The following is a 20,402-nucleotide window of genomic DNA, read 5'->3' as shown; positions in this document are numbered from 1 at the left end:
AATTGTTTCCAAAAGGCAGCATCCTTGACTATGCAATACTCCCTCATTCAAAGGATAATTGGTAACTTGTTTACTATTGACACATGTACCAAGATACAATGAAAAGCTTTGTTGGCGTGCCATCCAGATAGATATTTCCATGTAGCAATAGAAAAGGAAGAACAATATCAAAGTGCAGAATGAAGTGTTACAGTTAGAGAAAGTGCAGTGCAGGTAGACAATAAAGTGCAAAGTCTGTGACAAGGTAGACTGAGAGATAACAAGTTTAGTTTTATCATATGAGAGGTTCATTCAAGAGTCTTATAAAAGCAGGATGGAAGCTGTCCTTGAGCCCAATGTTGAATGTCCTCTTTTATGTCTAATGCCCAATGGAAAGGGGGAGAAGAAGCAATGACCAGAGTGGGAGGGATCTTTTCATATGTTGGCTGTTTTCCCAATGCAACAGAATGTAGATAGGAGGCTGGTGGTGTTCACAGCTCTCTGCAAGTTCTTATGGTCTTGGGCAGAGCAGTTGATAGGACACTCCCTATGGTGCATCTGTAAAAATTGGTGAGAATCATCAAGGGCAGCCCAAATTTCTTTCAGTCTTCTGAGGAAGTAGAGATACTTCTTTGATGCAATCTTGGCTGTTGTGTCTATGTGGCCTAGATTTGGTGCTCCTCCACTTAGACTGAAATGGGGTAGTCTTGGCAGTGGAATTAAGGTTGGCTCATGGTAGTGGAGTTGAGGAGCACTGCTAGGCCAAGTGTTTTTGACTGGACTGAACTACGAAAAGGAGAGGTTGTCAGACCCAAAGCCATGTGCACAGTGGTCCCAGTAACATTCACAAACTGGCAGTATTTTTCTGATTCTGAGCTGAAAGAGCTTTGGCCTTGATGCAGCAAATATCTTTATTTATCTAAGAAAGGTATTGAAGTCATACCCTGGCTTTCTTGGTATCAGCTAACAACCCAGAACTAAAAAGGAACTACAGTAATTATTAAAAACTTCAACCACAAGACTGGTCTCAGCAATGTTGTCTGTGGAACTAGCAACATGTCAGGTAAATCCATGGTTTGAAATCCAGAGGCCGAAAGCTCCCGCCCTTACCTGGCTTGGACTATTTGTAATTACACAAACTATTACTGAGGCTGAATTTTTAAGTGCTGTCAGTTCAAGGACAATTAGAGATGGGCAGCAAATGCTGAAACTGGCTTGTCATGCGCAGATCTTGAAACTAATGAGTAAACAAAGTATTTTTTTCAACCAGCACCCAAGTTTTAGTTTATTTAGTCAAGGTCAAAGTCAAGTTTATTATCATATGTGCAAGTGCATGTACAGTATGGATAGGTTCAATGATAAACTAACTCGTAGCAGCATCGCAGGTACATTGCTTCATATAAGCAACGTTAACAACAAAACATAAATTATAAACACAAGAAAATCCGCAGATGCTGGAAATCCAAGGCAACACACACAAAGTGCTGGAAGAACTCAGCAGGCTAGGTAGCAACTGTGGAAAAGGGTAAACAGTCGACGTTTTGGGCTGAGACCGTTTATCAGGAATTATACACAGTTTTTAAAAGAAAGAACACAATTAGAACAAAAAAATCCTGGGATTAGTGTAGAGTGATTAAAGTGGTCGAAGTGTTTCTAAAATGTAGTGATTTGTTGTGCTGGTTGGCTCAAGATCCAAATGGTTGAAGGATAGTAGCTGTCCCTGGTGGTGTGGGGCTTCAAGGCTTCTGTATCACATTTGTATTACTGAATACATAGATCATTAAAAAGCCTGTGTTTATTCTCTGAGCCAAAATTAACTGCTCTTTGATATATTTTTCTTAATTGGACACATAAATCAATTTAAGATTGAGGAGTTGGCAGTTCACCTTTATTTTGCATACATCTCAAGGGGAATTAGCCAAACGAAGTGTTTATCTCATGGGTTCTAGAGAAAGGAGGCCTTCTCTAACAAACTAGGAAAAGATTTTTTATATATATTCTATTCTCTGGTGTGCATAGATTTTGGGATGTTTTGATGATAGGGATAAGCCTCAATAAATAAGAATAAAAAACAGAAAATGCTGGATTACTTCGCAGGTCAGGTGACATCCGTGGAGGGAGTAGAACAGAGAAAAGAGGTTATTTTATTGAAGCATTCTGAGGGGAATTGATAGGATTAATAATGAAACAATATTTTTCCTGGAGAATCCAGACCTAGGGACATCGTTTCAGAATAAAGGGGGAGAGGGTCACCCATTTAAGGTAGAGTTAAGGAGGAATTGTATTTCAGAGTATTAAGACTCTTCGGAATTCCCAATCCCAAAGAAATCTGCAGGCTACACAGAAAATGCCAGAGGAATTCAGAGGGTCAGGCAGCATCTGTGGGGGAAAATGGACAGTCAGGGTTACAGTTCAAGCCCTTCATTGGGAATTGACTGTCTATTTCCCTCCATCAAAGCTGCCTGACTTGTTGAATTCCTCCAGCACCTTGTGTGTCATTCCAGATTCCAGCATCTGCAGTCTCCTGTGTCAAGGCTAGGTTAGTTTAATATTTTTAAAACAAAAATAGACTGATTTTTGGTCAAAGGTTATGGGGGAAAGTGGTGGTGCAAGATCAGATTAGCCACAACTTTATTGAATAGTGGAGCAGGCTTGAGGGTCCTTGCCTGTTCATGATCCTAATTTGTATGTTCTTTCTCCTTTAGGTTACTGGTTAAAGTTTCAGGTTGATGATCATTCATCAGAACTCTTAGTAAACATACTGGATAAGAATAATTGGTATGTTAACTGTGAGATTTCTCAGGCCATAGACTCCAGTTGACTTGAGAATTAGGAGCCAGAATGGACCATTCAACCACTTGAGTGGCTTCACTATTCGACAAATGATGAATTTTGGGGAAGTTAAGCAAGGACAGAACATGCACAGTGAATGGCAGGGCCCTAAGAAGTGCTGCTGAACAGAGAAATCCAGAGATTCAAGTACATAGTTCCTGAAAGTGACAAATAGGGATGGTGAAGATGTCATATGGAATGCTGATCTTCATTGGCTGTGGCATTTGCCATTGCCACTTAGTACTTGGGGCGTCACGTTACAGGCACATAAAGTGTAGATTTAGTCACCACATTTTAGAAAGGATGTAATTAGATTAGAGAGTCCGCAGAAAAGATTCATAAGTGTATTCCCGGAAATGGCGGGCATGAATTATAAGAACAGACTGAATAGATTGTGCCGTGTTTTCCCTGGAGCAACAGAGCCTGAGTGATAATCTTACAGGTGTTTATAAATTTATGAGGGACATAGATAGTCACAGTCTTTTTTCCTAGGGGAGCCTAAAACCAGCGAGCGTAGGTACAATCAGACTAACTGCAGGACCAAAAAAAAATCTGCTGGAGAAACTCAACAGTTTGATCAATATCTGTAGAAGGAAACAAATTTTCGATGATCGAGTTGAAACCCTGCCATTCCCTTCCTCCCACCGATATTGAGTTCCTTCAACAGATTGTTTACTGGTGCAGATTCCAGCATCTGCATTCTCTTGTGTTATCAGGGGGAAGAGATTGACTGGTAATAGGCAATAGATGCGTACGTCACAGCCATGAGAAAAATTGACATGAAATGTTCATTATACCATTGACTAAGGCACCTGGCAACCTATGGACTCACTTTCAAGGACTCTTCATCTCATACTCTTGATATTTTTATTGCTTCTTATTTATTACTATAATTACTTTTTTTTATTTGCACAGTTTGTTGTCTTTTGCATTTGGTTGTTTGTACTGTTGGGTGCAGTTTTTCATTGGTTCTATTGTGTATCATGAGTTTACTGTGAATGCCTACAAGAAAATGGATTCAGGGGTGTATATGGTGACTTATACAGTATGTACTTTGATAATAAATTTCTTTGAACTTTGACTTAATGTTTGCATCACTAATCTTCAAATGACTATTGATAGATTTTATGTAGTATTTTATTAGATGTATTGCTTTTTTGCTGTAACAAATTCCGGCTTTACTGTTATACTAATAAGCATAAAATATGCAGACTCCTACTCTATCTATGTAAATGAAGGATAGAAGACATTTCATTGCCTATGCAGTTCCATTTATGTTTCCATTATTCCCACAAGCGGTGAATTCAATATCATGGCCCCTCTCTGATTAAAATAAATATTATACTCACATTCACTTTGTACCTTCAGAATCTCTTCACTCTTCCAGTCCTTGAACAATCTGCTGATCCAAACTTCTGACTCTGCTTTTCACCACTGACGCCTTAGTGAGATGTAGTTTGTATTCTCTGAACTTCCCCTTCCTGAAGTCCACAATCAATTCCTTAGGCTTATTAATGTTGAGTGCATGGTTGTTGTAGCAGCACCACTCAGGCAGCCAATCTAAATCATGCTAATACACCTTTTCATCAGCATCTAAGATTCTAACAACTGTGGTGACATCGGTGAATTTATAGATGGTGTTCGAGCTGTGCCTAGCCACACAGCCATGAGTGTAGAATGAGTAGAGCAATGGATTGAGCACGCATCCTTGAAGTGCACTTGTGCTTTTTGGCAGTGAGAAGATGTTATTACCAGTCTACACCGTGATCTCCCAATCATTTGCAGAGGGAGATACGGAGGTCCAGATTTGTTTATCAGCTTGTTTATTAGCAGTGAAGGGATGATGGTATTCAATGCTGTTGTCTAGGTATTCCAAACCTGTGTGGAGAGCCAGGAAGTTTGCATCCACTGTAGACCTGTTGTACTGGGAGGCAAACTGCAGCATGTCCAACTCCTTGCTCAGCATGACCAAGTCTCAAAGCACTTCATCACAGTAGAAGTGAGTGCTTCCAGACTGTGATTGATGTCACTTTGAAACAGGTAGGAACCTCTGACTGCAGCAGTGAGAAGTTGAAGATGTCCTTGTACACTCCAACCAGTTGGACAGCCCAGATTTTAAATACCCTGCCTGATACACCATTGGGCCTTGATGCCTTGCAAAGGTTCACCCTCTTCAAACATATATTGATGGTCAGTCTCTTGTTTTGCAAATACGTCTCTCTCTCTATCTCTCTCCCTCACTCCCTCTCTCTCTCTCTCTCTCTCTCTCTCTCTCTCTCTCTCTCCCCCCTCTCTCTCTCTCTCTCTCTCTCCCCACCTCTCTCTCGCTCTCTCTTGCTCTCTTTCTCACACACACACACACACATACATCCCCTTAAGCTCCTCCATTGCCAGCTTCCCTTACTTCATCCATAAAACTTGGACTCCAGAAATCCCTTCTTCTGACTTTTTTCCTTTAAAACATGCTTCTTTGACCAAAATGTTTGATCAAATGCTCGAATCTCCTCATTGCCAAATTTGCTTTAACGGTGCTGTTATGTAATCCCATTCTGAATCAGAGCTTCATGGATGTAATTGTTGCACTTGTTGATACCAATAATCCTTACTTCTCCCAAGAATGTGATTCCCCATACCTACTCCCTCAACATCCATAAATTTTAAGGACCTCTATCAGCTCCTTTCCAAGAGCACCAATACATTTGGCAGAGTTGCAATTAAAAACTTACTTACTGGCACAAAGCAGCAGCAGAGACACAACTTACATAAGAAAAACATAAATTAAACATGAATTATACAAAATTATACAAGAAGGAACATAATTACAACAAAAAATAATCAAAGTCCGTTGTAGTGCAAGTGGCCAGTGTTGGTATACTGAGGTAGTGACTAGGGTTGTGCAGCTTAGTTCAAGAACGGAATGGTTGAAGAGAAGTAGCTGCTTTTGAACCTGAAGGTTCTGTACCGATTGCCCAATGATAACTGTGAAAAGATAGTATGGCACAGATAGTGAGGAGCTATGATATTGCCTTCTCGAAGCGATGCCTCATGTAGGTACATCTGATAGAGAGATGTTCCTGTGATACACTGAGCTCAGTTCATTACTCTGCAGCTTTTGAGCTGCCCTACCAGACCTAGTCTTCCAGTCAATTGAAACATCCTCTTAGTATCAACCCTGTAAAATCCCCCAGAGAATTTTAGACTTTAGAACAAAATCACCTCTTTTCTAAACTTAGAGGTTTGTAAGCATACCCTGTCCAATCTTTCTTCAAAAGACAAATCCCCCATCGCAGAACCTTCAATCCTTGAGCAAACCAACCAGAGATCTTCCCAACCAACCCTCCCCCTTCCAAACTGGGTGACTAAGGATCAGAAGCATGGAGTTGAAGCGGAGCCTCAACTTATGGAGTAGACCTTTCAGATACTTCTTACGATCTGTTTGAGTTAAGAACAGTTGACAGGAACAGAAACCTGGGAACCATTGAAAACTGGCTCACATTCCACTCAAACTCTTAAGTGAAGGAAGCTGCTCCTCAGTTCCCTACTGAATTTAATGGAGATTCATACAATATTTATAAACACATCTTCATCTCATTTATATTGCCCAAAGAGTCTTGTGACTCCGGAGCTGAAGATTGTTTCTGATTGCTGATTATTCTGTTGGTCACTGTTGACTTTGTAAAACTGCAGGGATTCTGCAGGGGTGAGTGATAGGTCCTTTTCAATACTCAGGGCAGGAACAGGGCAGCTCAGTGATAGGAACCACCCAGCCAAACTGACAAGGCTGTCTGAATGAAACCAGTGTTAGCATTTAAAGAGGATGGCAAACTCAAAAAAGGGTTTTCTTGATGTTCAAAGGAAGCAGTGAAATCCCTGAATTACATTTGGCAACATTTGAACAACAAGCTTTGCTGTGTAATCCTCTTCTACTTGCCTGAGTTTAAGTTTCCTAACATCGCCCCAAGAGTCGATATAAGTCACGTTAGCTGCTACATGCTTGCATAATGCTGTAATCCCTTGCTAATCTTGGTCTCAACACTGTCAAACACAAAATACTTTTTACCTTGAATAGTTAGCCTGTAATCTGACAAGTTGCTTACAGTCCTCCTGCTTCTTAAGTACATAATCTGTTTTTGAGGTGAAATGCTATATTTGTGATTTTCTGTTCAATGTAGGCCTCTCTACATTGAGCTCCTTGAGCTCAGCACCATTGCCACATTGGCTAAATGTCTGAGCAACTGCGATATTCAGTTCAAGTGCACTAAGAAGATTAGATCAACTTACTTTCGAAACTCTGTTCATATTTTCTTAAACAACGTCCTGGACAGCTTTGCCTCCTGACTAACTGCCAGCTCAGCCTTTTTGATTTGCAGCATCTAAAGGAGTTTATTTATACACCCATAATTGACAAAGGTACACATACCTCTTTACAACGTTGAACATTGCATTGTAGAGGTTTCAAACTATCAATGTTATAAGTTGCTGTAAGTGTGACCTGGCAAGAAGACACTAAAGGAAGCTTGGTATTTGGGGTACCTGAGTGCAAAGCCCAAGCAATATGTATTTCAAAGTTCTGAAATTCTAAGTAAATTGATAATCAAAATACAGATATTTCACCATATATAACCCTAAATAAGTTATAAATATCAAGAACATGAGATGAAAAGGCTTTGAAAGAGAGTCCATAGGTTGTGGGAACTGTTCGGTGGAGGTGATGTTGTTCTTTCTTAAATTCCATTTGGGTGCTGGCCCCAAGGCATGATAACACCAAAAAATTAAATTTGTTGACCCCCTCCACCTCTGATTCCCAGATGAGGATTGACTCATGGACCTTCAATTTCCTCCCCCTGAAGTCAATAATCAGCTCCTTGGACTTGCTAAAATTGAGTAGAGGTGGTTGTTGTGGTACCGCTCAGCCAGATTTTCAATCTCCGTCCTGTATGCTGATTCATCACCACCTATGATTTGGCCATTGACTGTGGTGTCATCAGCAAACATAAATATGTCATTGGAGCTGTGCGTATATCCACCCAATCATAAGTGTAAAGCAAGTAGAGCAGAGGGATAAGCACACAGCCTTGTGGTGCATCTGTGTTGATGAGATCGTGGAGGAGATGTTGTTGCCAATCCCAACAGACTAAGATCTGCAAATGAGGAAATCAAAGATCCAATTGCACAAGGAGGTGTTAAGGCCAAGGTCTTGAAGCTTATTGATTAGCTTTGAGGGGATTATAGTATTGAATGCCAAGTTGTAGTGAATAAAGAGCATCCTGATGTATGCATCTTTGCTGTCCAAATGGTCCAGGGTTGAGTGAAATGGTATCTGCTGTGAACCATTTTTGACAGTAGAAGTACTGGAGAGGATCCAAATCTCTTCTCAGGCAGCAGTCGATATATTTTATCACCAACCTCTCAAAACACTTAATCTCCATGGATATAAGTGCTCCAGGATGATAGACATTGAGGTAATTTACCATATTTTCCTTGGGTACAGGTAAAATTCAAGCTTGTTTGAAGCATGTGGGTATCTCAGACTGCTGAAAATACTCCAACAGTCAAGCAGCATCTATGGAGGGAGAAAGAGAGTGAAAGTTTCTTGATGATTGGAATTAAATCATTGACTAAGAATATTGTAACTACTTCTCCCCCCACAGATGCTGCCTTACCTGTTGAGTGTTCCCAGCAATTTCAATTTTACTCAGGCTATGACCAAGGTGATGGATCTTCCTTCTATCAAGAACATGAGCAGAATTAGGCTATTTGGCCCATCAAGTCTGCTCTGCTATCTCGTCGTGTCTGATCCATTTCCCCCTCAACTCCATTCTTCTGCCTTCTCTTTGTAACTTTTCATGCCCTGACTAATCAAGAACCTATCTACCACTGCCTTCAATACACCCAATGTTCTGGCCTCCACAGATGCCTGTGACTCTGGCTAAAGTAATTTCTCCTCATCTCCATTCTAAATGTACGTACCTCTATTCTGAGGCTGTGCCATCTGGTGTGAGACTCCCCCACCATAGGAAACATCCTCTCCACATCCACTCTACATCCACTCTATGTCTTTTGATAACTTTCAATGAGACCCCCTCCCCTCATTCTTCTAAATTCTGGAGAGTAAAGGCCCAGAGCCATCAATCACTCATCATACGAAAAGCCTTTCATACCTGGAATCATTCTGCTGATCCTCCTCTGAACCCTCTCCAATATTAGGACATCCCTTCTTAAATAAGGGGCCCAAAACGGTTTAGAATACTCCAAATGAGGGCCTCAGCAGTGTCTTATAAAGATTAAATATTAAAGTCTTTCACGAGCCTTGTGGCCCATCAGGCTGGTGCTTATGCCGGTTTCTGTGGTGTGAAGCGACTGAGAGTATGAGACACACCAGTCTATCACAAGGTTAACCCCCAGCATTTTTGCTGGTACCCGTTCTCAGCTGGGTAGGCTGGAGCATTGTGTGGTTAAGTGCCTTGCTCAAGGACACACACGCTGCCTTGGCCGAGGCTCGAACCCATGACCTTCAGATCGCTAGTCCAACGCCCTAACCACTTGGCCACACACCACATCATGCCTTATAAAGCCTCAGCACAACGTCCCGTTTTTTTCATTCTGCCTCCTCTCAAAATAAATGCTAACATTGCATTTGCCCTCCTCACCACCAACTCAGTCTGCAAATTAATGTTTAAGGAATCCTGCATGAGGTCTCTCAAGTCCCTTCGCACCTTGGAGTTTTGAATTTTCTCTTCACTTAAAAAATGATCTATGCCTTTTTTTCCTTCTATCAAAGTGCATGACCATACCCTCCCGACACTGTATTCCATCTGCCACTTCTTTACCAATTCTCCTAATCTGACCTACTAACATTCACGTTTTTGGGATGTTCTAGGAAACCAGAGTGCACCCAGGAAAAACCCACATGGCCACAGGGAAACTGCACACAGACAGCACCTGAGATCAGAATTGAACCTGGCTTTTGTGGCCCTGTGATGTAGTAGCTCTACAGAGTGTTCAAAATGCCATCACATTTTCAATTGTTCCATCTCTGGCTGAGATCATTCCCCCTCCTTTCTCAAGCTTCCAATGCTCTGCAAACACTTTATCTTACATATGGAAGATTGAGGGGAGGTTTAACAGAGCTGTACAAAATTATAAGGAGTATAGACAGGGTAAATGCAAGCAGGCCTTTTCCAACTTGAGGCCATGCGTTAAGTCTGAAAGGTGAAAAGTTTAAGGGGAACATGAGGAGAAACATCTTCATTCACAGGGTGGTGAGAGTGTGGTGAGAATGTGGTATGAGCTGCCAACGCAAGTGATGCATGCAAGCTCAATTTTAACAGTTAATAGAAGTTTGGATAGGTACATGGATGGTAGGGGTATGGAGGAATCCAGGTGCAGGTTGATGGGAGTAGGCAGTTTAAATTGTTCAGCACAGACTAAATGGGCTGAAGGGTCTTTTTCTGTGTTATTACTCTATGACATACACATCAATGGATGTATGAATTAAGGAACGGGTAGACCATTCTGTCCATCAAGCCACTTAATAGATCACAGCCATCTGATTGTAACTTCATGTAGATAACACAAAATTAAGAGGTGTTGTTGATAGTGAAGAAAATTACAGGCTGGTTGTATATATAATATTTCAGTTATATTTGGATAATCCTGTGTATTTATTGATTTCATTAAGCAATCTTGTTTGTTTAAATAATTGATCATGGGTTATATGTAAAAATATGTTAATTGCATATGACATCACACTACCATGTGATACGTGCACTTCTTGCCTAAAGTAAATTCAAACTACACTTGTATTTTTGGACTCCTATAAGTTTCCTTCAATTAATTTAATGTTTTGAAGCTACAAAACATAACAAAGGTGATCTTCATCAGTTAGGGAACAGGTCTGAGGAGTGGCAGATGGATTTCAATAGAGTTAAGTGTGAAGTGATGCGTTTTTGAAAGCCAAGTCAGAGTACGATTTATAACCTGAACTTGTAATTCATAATATAGGCATCAGGGAGAGTAATGGAATAGAGAGACCTAGGTGTACAAGTGCATAGATGTCTGAAAACACTGTCACAGGTAGACAGGCTGCTGAAAAAGGTGGTTTAGCACATTGGCCTTCAACAATCAGGGTACTGAGTATCGGAGTTGGGACCTTAGGTTACAGATTTATAAGTTGCTGGTGAGGCCATACTTGTACTGTGTATAGTTTTGGTCACCCTGTTTTAGGAACAATGTGGTTAGAGTGAAAAGAGTGTAGGGAAGATTTGCATGGATGCTGCCAAGATTATGGGGTCTGAGTTATAGGGAGCCAGCCTTGGTCTTTATTCCTTGGAACATAGGAGTATGAGGGGTTAACTTTTATAAGAGCTTAAAATTAAGAGAGGCATGGATAAGGTGGATGTTTACAGTCTTTTACCCCGGTGTAGTGGAATCCAAACCTAAGAGGTGTAGAGTTAGGACGAGAGGGGAAAATTTTAAAAGGAGCTGATAGGCAACATTTTCACACAGGGCATGATGAATATATGGAATGAGCTGCTAGTGGAAGTATTGTAATTGTGGTAGGTAAAATAATATCATTTAAAATACACTTGAATAGGTATGTGGAGAGGAAAGGCCTGGAGGAATATGGGCCAAAAGCAGGAAATTGGGCAACATGGTCGGCATGGATTGGTTGGGCTGAAGGCCTGAATCCATGCATCCATTCCTCTGTGACTCATCTCCATATTCGCACCTACAGTCTGTAAGCTCTGACCTCTATGCTTGAAAAGAATCTCTCTACTCCTGGCCTAAGAATATTCAAAGTATCTGCTTCCTTTGCCATTTAAGGAAGAGAGCTCCAAAGATTTGTGACTGTCAATATTAAAATATTTTAACTCATCTCTGTCAACTGAGTTATCACTTTTACAGTGACCTCCAATTCTGTAATCCTCCACAAGAACAGGCTATATTATGTGTTATATTACAAATATAGTCAAGGTTAAATCTCAAATATCCAAAATAAATTGATGTGTACAACAGTCATAATGTTTCAAATGTAAAGCATTTTATCTACTTTGTCCCCAAACTAGAAAATGTCCGTGAATTATGCCCATCGATTGTCCTTGAGACAGCATGGAAATGCAGCAGCTAGCATGATGCTATTACAGTGTCAGTGATCCAGGTTCAATTCCACCGTTGTCTGAGCAGAGTTTATCAATCTCCCCGTGACCGAAAGAGTTTCCTCCTACATTCCAAGGACGTACAGTTAGTAAATTAATTGGTCACCTGGGTCTAATTAGGCACCACAGGCTCATTGGGCCAGAAGGACCTGTACTGTGCTGTACCACTAAATAAAATAAATAAATATAAAGAAAAAGAAATATCTTCTCTGCCTACCTCTCCCCATCATGTATCCTCAGAATTTTTAGATATTTACCCAGTTAGTTCCCACTTGAGAATTACAATTAAATCTGCAAACCTCCTCCAGTTCTGTATCGAGGAGCCATTTCAGTCTAAATTCAAAGATTACTAAATGACTATTGAAGTGTTTCCAAGGTCTACTTCATTCTGACAGTCCCAACAGGCTATCACTCTGTTCCAGATATGAAGTGAGGTTAACAATTTCAATGCTTTCTTGTGACCAACAGGGCTTATTGTGAAAGAAGTAAGCATCGAGATCTCTCGGCAGCAGGTGGAGGAACTCTTTGGACCGGAGGATTACTGGTGCCAGTGTGTTGCATGGAGTTCTTCTGGAACCACCAAGAGTCACAAGTCCTATGTCCGGATTGCATGTAAGTGTTGCTGCAAAGAATTGTAAACTAGTTTCTGCTCTTTAGGAAGAAAGGCCCAGGAATGACCTTCTCTCTCCAACTAACCGGCTAGGTGTCACAAGCACTAATGCTGTCTCATGCTCCCCAACAAATTGAAGCAGAAGAGAATTAAAAACATAGCTGGTCTCTACCACTCTCCTGCACTCATTTCTCTCAATTTCCTTCATGTTCTACCAACCTCTGTCCTTTATGCTTTCCATAAATGTGCAATAATAATCTTCAGGATCATGAATTTCAAATATTGATTACCCTTCAAGTGAAAACATTTGTCCTCATTTCCCCCCTGACCAGCCGGCCCTTTATTTTGTCTCTAGACACCCCAGCCAGTGGGATTATCAACTACATCAACCCTGAAACACTTGGAAATATTTTATGTGTTTTGATATGTTCACTTCTCATTCTTCTAAACTCGAGTGGGCCAGTAAGCAGAGATGTTGAAAATCATTCATAAAGGACACTAAATATTTTAATACTTTTAATTCTTCTCCAGCAATGGTCTTTATTCCAGTTGTGAAGAGTTGGTATCCATATCATTAAATTATGTTAAAAGCTAGTAATTTAATGGGTATTCGTTTACAATAAGCCTGAGTCCATTGGAAGTCTATGGTTTATCAGATTCCTTCTAATGCATACACATACGCGAAGCAGCCCAGTAGTGCAAACTATAGAGCTGTTGTCGCAGAGAAACTCGTGTTCAATCTTGACCTCTGGTGCTGTCTGTGTGGAGTTTCCACATTCTCCTGTAACTGCATGGGTTTCCTCCAAATGCTTTGGTAACCTCCCACATCCTAAAGACCGTGCAGGATAGCAGATTACTGTAAATGGCCACAGTAAGTTGCCCCTTGTATGTAGGTGAGTGGTAGAATCTGGGGGCAGGTAATAGGAATTTGGGAAAATAAAATCAGATTAGTGTAGGATTTGTGTAAGTGGGTGCCTGATGGTCAGTGTGGACTAGTTTCTGTGCTGTATGACTCTATAGACCCTAATCAACGCCTCTGTATAGGAACGCCATGACTACTTTGCACTACATGGACTTTTCTTTCCTCTTTCCTCTATAATTTTGTCTAATCTATGTTTCTCTTGTGAAATTTGTTTTTCTTATGGTATGTTGGTGATGTTGCTACAAGTATGTTTTTCATCACACCAATGCGTACAAGTAATTGTGCATAGAACAATAAACTTCACTTTGTCTGGACAGAATCAACTTATAAATATTTGTTAAAATGGAACCTGTTTGTAACCCAGGAATAGCCTGTTGTTTTGTGACATTCCAAAGCCATGTTTCCCCCATTTTGGGTTAGGTTCTTCAACAGACAACCCTGGTAAGATTCAAACCACACTTCCAAAGTAATGGGCTGTAGCCAGTAAAGCTGCCTCACCGTTACTTGGCTTATTTGATATTTTATATGTCCATTTTATTTAAAATAAACTCAGTCTCTCCTCAGCTTTTAGAAATTCCATTTTCTCTGTCAAACCCAAAGTCATTAAGTAATGGTTAGAAAAGGCGTAACTCCCAATATTCCTACCCCTGTATGAAAACAAGTTTGCTATTTATTTATTCATAAGATGGGGGCAATGTTGGCAATGATGCCATTTTTTGTCCATCCCTAATAGGTGGTGGAAACAGATACTCACATCACATTTAAGAAGCTCTTGTATTTAACAAGTACTTGAATCCCCAAATCATAGAAAGCTATGAACTTCATGTATTTTAAGGGATTAGCGTAAATATGTTTAACAGGCAGCATGGACATTGTGGGCTGAAGGGCCTGTTTCTGTGCTAAATTAGTTCACAGCTCCATGTCCTAATTGCCCCTGGGCTAATTGTCGAGAGATCTTTACTTCCACCGATGACAGCAGATGGTGTTAGTTCCAATCTCATCTGAAACACAGCACTGTTCTGCAGAGGTGCAGAAGCCAAGAAATTTATTTTGCAGTCTCTGGAACAGTGCATTCTTTGAACTCATGTACGTGCCATAGAGTCACAGAACCCTTCAGCCCAGATAATCCAAGCTAGTCCTATTTGAGTTTATCCAGCTCATAATTTTCTAAACCTTTCTTGACCATGTAACTTTCCAACTGCCTTTTTAAAAATGGTATTGTACCAGCCTCAACCACTTCTGGCAGCTCATTCCACATACATACCTACCTTTGTGTAAAAAATAAGTTCCCCTCAAGTTCTTATTAAATCTTTTTCCACTCACAATAAACCCTTTAGTTCTTGATTCTCTAACCCTGAGAATAAGACTGTGTGCGCTCACCCTGTCTATGCTATGCCCCCCATGATTTTAATATCTCTATTTGATCACCTCTCAGTCTCATATGCTCAAAAGGAATTAAATACTGGCCTATGCAGCCCCTCCCTATAACTCAGTCCCTGGAGTCTTGGTAACAATCTCGTAAATCTTTTCTGCCCTCTTTCTAGATTAATAATATCCCTCTTATAACAAAATACTCAAAGTGCAGCATCACCATTGATTTGCACAACTGTATACTAACCTCTCAAATTCTATATTCAGTATCCTGATTGACAAAGGCCAGCGTGCCAAAAACCTTCTTCACTACCCTGAATAGCCATGATTCCACTATCAGGGAACCATATACCTGAACTCCAAAATGCCTCAGTTCTACAACACTACCATTCACTGCGATTGTCCTACGTTGATTTAACTTCCAGAAATGCAACAGCTCACTTTTAGCTGAAGTGTTCAATTTAGCTGATCAACATCCCCCTACAATTTTTGATAAGCTCCTTCGCCGTTTTTTCACTGCAGTTTTAAGATAACCTTTACCATTCGACTTTGATAATCTTCTTCACTGCCATCTCAGCCCATAAAGGCAAGATAGACCCAACATTCTGCACATTCTGCCTTTTTCTATATCCAAGTCATATCAGTGCAGCTTTTCCATGTTTTCAATTATTTCAGCAGGCCAGAGATTAAAGACCTGTCTAATCTGTTGTCCAGATCTGCGGAAGACCTTTGAACAGGAACCATTAGGCAAAGAGGTATCAATGGAGCAAGAGGTGCTTCTTCAGTGCCGTCCCCCTGAAGGTATCCCATTGGCTGAGGTGAGTGCCTGTCACAACTTCCTCCATCTATAATTGGTTCATCAACCACCCTGAACTGGATCTGCTCCAAGGTTAATGGGAAGCCATAACATTAAACAAATACAACATGATATGATTAATGAGTTGTAATACATTAGTTACTCCGTGCTTCTGGCAATAGAGGTTGATTGGGAAAGATTAATGGATTCAAATTCAGTTGAAGAATTCTGTTCAGTCAATTAAGAAATCCAGCTGGGAATATGTTCTGGCTGTTCTCTGTGGGGCTCCTTTGAGGCACAGGTTATCCTACTGAAAACTTAAGGGCCATATATGTTGGGAAGGTTTTGACCATGCCAAGATCCTGCAGGCTCTTTAGGAAAAGTGAGCTTGCCAACCTAATGGTATGCTATCTCCAAGATCCCCTAACCACATTCCAACAAAACCCCAGGACCACTACATTTTCACACCATTAGCATTGTGTGACCCCCTCCACATTGCTGCTGAGATGCAGAAACCAAAGGCAAATGTATTTTCTATACTGGACGCAACAGTGTCAGAGCTGGTAGACCCACTGCCTCGTGTCTCCAGCAACCCAAGTTTAACCCTGAACTTTAGCACTACCCATGTGGTTTGTGTGTTCTCCCTGTTACCACATGGGGTTCCACCAGGTGCTCTGGTTTCCTCTGTCTGACGCAATGCGGTGACATCATGGAGGCACAAGAGACTGTAGAATCTGGAACAACGTATTGGAATTCTGAGCACTGGACTTCCCAAAGAAGTTATTGAAGAACAGAGAGGTGATCCCATATTCAACAAAAGTTTTGAAAATACTCATTCAGTAATTCTCCGCTAGAATGCATTTGAGAGTGACATGTCTGAAAATTGAGTCTGAGAAAACATTGCAATAATTACAGAATCAACAAGTCAAACTGCTGCCTTCAAACTCATAGGAAATTACCCTCAGCTGCATGCGTTAAATGAAAAATGCACTTGACTTCAAGAGATCCAGATTTCAGAAGTGGGGTTTATTGTGCATGTATTTATATTCCATGCCTTCATCAAGCAGAACAGAGGAAGAATTGCTAATCCACTGTGTTTTTAATTAACTCTCAGGTGTGAATGTCCCTGTCAAAGCTTATATTAATGATCACTATCTGTTACCCTCCAGAAGCTGTTAGGCAGCCTCTTTCTTGAAACATCAAGTTAAAATCAGTCAAGTTTACTGTCATATGCACAAGTACATGTATGAACAGGTGCAGTGAAAAACTTAGTTGCAGCAGCATCACAGACACACAGCATCAGAGACAGATCATTCAAAAGATAAACATAAAGTATATAAAATTATACAAGATAGAACACAATTAGAACAAAGTAAGTCCATTATAGTGCTATACTAAGGTTGTGATTAGGCTTGTCCAGTTTGGTTCAAGAACCAAATGTTGAAGGGAAGCAGCTGTTCTTTGAGCTAGTGCTGTAGCTGTAGTTTGGGAAGTGAACATTATCCCCTAGCAATGTCAGACACGAAATTCCAGGATTTAGATCCAGACGTGATGAAGGAACAGTGATATATTTCCAAGTTATGAAGAGGAACATGGCAGTGACACACCCTACACCCACCTGCTTCCCTTGTCCTTCTACAGAGTGGAAATCATGATTTTGGGAACTTGGATAATCCTAGGTTAGCAACTGGTAGAGCAATAAACAAGAGTATTAAAAATCCCTTGGAGGAGTGCAGTGTAGATTTACCAGAATAATACCTAAACTCCAAGCGTTAAATTACAACATGAGATTCCACACGAGTTGCATTCCTTGAGATCTAGAAGATTAAAGGAGTGATTTGATTGAGATTTCCAAGATATTGAGGGTAGTTAGAGGGAAATTGTTTGAAAAATCTGGAACCAGATGATAGGGTCAACAGCCAGGGACTCAGGAGCAGTTCTACAAAGAGTTTGGAAATATTAATTGATGATGGTTTATTGGGTCATTGAGTTATGGAACAGGGAAAACAGGTGCTTTGTTCAGCTCACCCATGCCAATCAAGTTATCTAACTGAGGTCATCCACATTTGCCCACACTTGGTCCCAAATATATTCATCTTCCTGTTTTTCAGATAATTGATTTGAATGTGAACATATAAGGTTTGATCAGTAAGTTATAAACACAAGTTATAACTCGTCCCTGCATACCTCGACTCCATTTTATCCCCCTTGTTTCATTCCTTTCCCATCTACATCCACAACACTTCACATGCTCTTGATCTCTTCAACAGCTTTCAATTCCCTGGCTCCAATCACCTAGTTTTCACCATGGATGTTCAGTCTTCATACACTTCTATCCCCAAAACAAGAAAGCATTATAGCGCCCTGCTTCCTTCTCAACAGACACTATCAGTTCTCTACCAACACCATCTCTACCATCTGGAAGAACTGGTACTCACGATCAACAATTTCACTTTTAGCATCTCCCACTTTCTCCAAATGCAAGGTGTGGCCATGGCCCCAGCTATGCGCACCTTTTCGTTGGCTATGTGGAACAGTCCATGGTCCAAGTTTTCTCCGATAATGCTTCCCAATTTTTTCTGCACCATATTGACAGCTGCATGGTGCTGTTTACTGCACCCATGCTGAGCTTGACAATTTCGTTAACTTTGGCTCCAATTTTGATTCTACCCTTATATTTACTTGATCTATTTCCAACACCTCTCTCTCCTCTCTCAATCTCTGTCTCCATCTCTAGGGACAAATTGTCTACTGATACCTTTTATAAAGTAATTGACTGTCACATCTGTCAACTTCTTCCCACCCTGTCACCTGTAAAACCGCTATTCCTTTTTCTCAGTTCCTTTGTCTCCAACATTCCTGTTCCCAAGATTAGGCTTTCCTTTCCAGGATATCAGAGACGTTTTCCTTCTTCAAAAAATCGGTTTCTCTTTCTACACCACTGATGCTACCCTCACCCTGGGCATCTGCCCTCATCCCATCTTCCTGCCATCCTAACAGGGATAGAGTTCTTCTTATCCTTACCTACCACCCCATGAGCCTCTGCATCCGGCAAATCACTCTCTGTAATTTACACCATCTACAACAGGATTCTATCACCAAGCACACTTTCACCTCTACCCCACTCTCTGATTTCTGCTGGGATCGCTGTCGCCGCGATTCCCTTGTCAGTTCACCCCTCTTGGCACTTCCCCCTGCAGGTGGAAGAGGGGCCACACCTGTCCATTCACTTCCTCCCTCTTCTTCCATTCCCCACTCTTCCATTCCCTACTCTTGCTTCCTTCTTAACTCTTCTCTTCTCATCTCCTGCCTATCACCTCCCACTGTTACTCCTACTCCTTCCCTTTTCCCATGATTCTAATCTCCTCTCCTATCAGATTTCTTCTTCTCCAGCCCTTTACTTTTTCCATCAATCACCTCCCAGCTTTTTAATTCACCCCCTCCTCCACCCACCTGGCTTCACCTATCACTTTCTAGCTTGTACTTCCTCTCCCCCCACCTTGTTATTCGGGCTTCTTTCCCCTTCCTTTCCAGTCTTGATGAGTCTTCCCAGTCCGAAACATCAGCTATTTATTCCTCTTCATCAATGCTGCCTGACCTGCTGAGTTCCTCCAGCATTCTGTATGTGTTACTCTTCATCAGTAAATTTGTGGATGACACGAAACTAGGAGGTGTTTTTGATAGTTAAAGTGGGATCATAGATTACAGGAGTATCTTGATCAGGGAAGTGAGAGTATCTTGACCAATTAATTGATTAAGTTCAGGAGTGATAGATGGACTACAATACAGATAAGTGTGAGGTGATGCATTTTGAGAAATCAAACCAGAGAGGCAGATTGGTTAAACTGGAAAGGGTGCTGAAAAGATTTTAAAGGATTTTTCCAAGACTGGAGGGCTTTGTTGTAGGGAAATGTTTTCCAGGCTAGTTCTTTAGAAAAGAGGTTTATAAAAACATGATGGACATGGAAAAGGTGGATAGCAGCAGTCTTTTCCCCAGGATAAGGAAGTCTAGGACTGGGGGGCGGCGGGGGGGGGCACGATTTAGAGTGAGAGAGGAAAGATTTAAAAGAGTGCTGAGTATATGGAAGGAACTGCCTCAGTAATTGGTTAAGGCAGGTATAAGACCATAAGACCTTGAGTTATAGAAGGAGAATAAGGCCATTCAGCCTATCGAGTCTGCTCCATCATTTCATCATGGCTGATCTCGGACCCCATTCAACCCGATACACCAGCCCTCTCACCATATCCCTTGATGTCCCAACCAATCAGGAATCTATCAACTTCCACTTTGAATATACCCACGGACTTGGCCTCCACCACAATCCATGGCAGAGCACACAGATTGTATAATAGTATTATCTAAGTTTAGGGATAAGTACATGCAGGGGCAAGTCTTAGAAGGATATGGGCTGAACACAGGAATTTAGGATTAGATGGTTGGGCACCATTGTTGGCATGGATTTGTTGAGTTGAATGGTCTGCATCTATGCTGTATTGTTCTATAAATCTTTCCTCTCTCACTTTAAACCTATGCCCTCTAGTTTTGGACCCCCTGCACCAGGGAAAAGATCATGACCAGTCAGCTTATCTATGACCCTGGTGATATTATGAACCTCTGTGAGGTCACCTCTCAGCTTCCTACACTCCAGAAGATACAAGAATGTGAACAGTACCACCACGGTCAAGGACAGCTTCTCTCCTGCTGTTGTAAAACTCTTGAACCAACCTCTTGTA

General features: G+C 41.1%; 1 protein-coding gene across 4 annotated transcripts in view; it reads left to right on the top strand.

Moving 5' to 3' along the window:
- Positions 1 to 20,402, top strand: part of LOC134345733 (netrin receptor UNC5C-like) — a 376,269-nt gene that overhangs the window by 275,156 nt on the left and 80,711 nt on the right. For 3 of the 4 annotated variants that reach the window (XM_063046880.1, XM_063046879.1, XM_063046878.1), the window contains exons 3-4: positions 12,438 to 12,581; positions 15,587 to 15,690. In XM_063046880.1, coding sequence (XP_062902950.1) covers positions 12,438 to 12,581; positions 15,587 to 15,690 — 248 coding nt within the window. Of the gene's footprint in view, positions 1 to 12,169; positions 12,346 to 12,437; positions 12,582 to 15,586; positions 15,691 to 20,402 lie in introns of those variants that run through there. The other variant, XM_063046881.1, reaches the window with a different exon arrangement.

The sequence above is a fragment of the Mobula hypostoma genome, chromosome 4 (genome assembly GCF_963921235.1).
Source record: "Mobula hypostoma chromosome 4, sMobHyp1.1, whole genome shotgun sequence".
Lineage (NCBI taxonomy): Eukaryota > Metazoa > Chordata > Chondrichthyes > Myliobatiformes > Myliobatidae > Mobula > Mobula hypostoma.
This window is presented reverse-complemented; position numbering and strand designations above follow the sequence as displayed.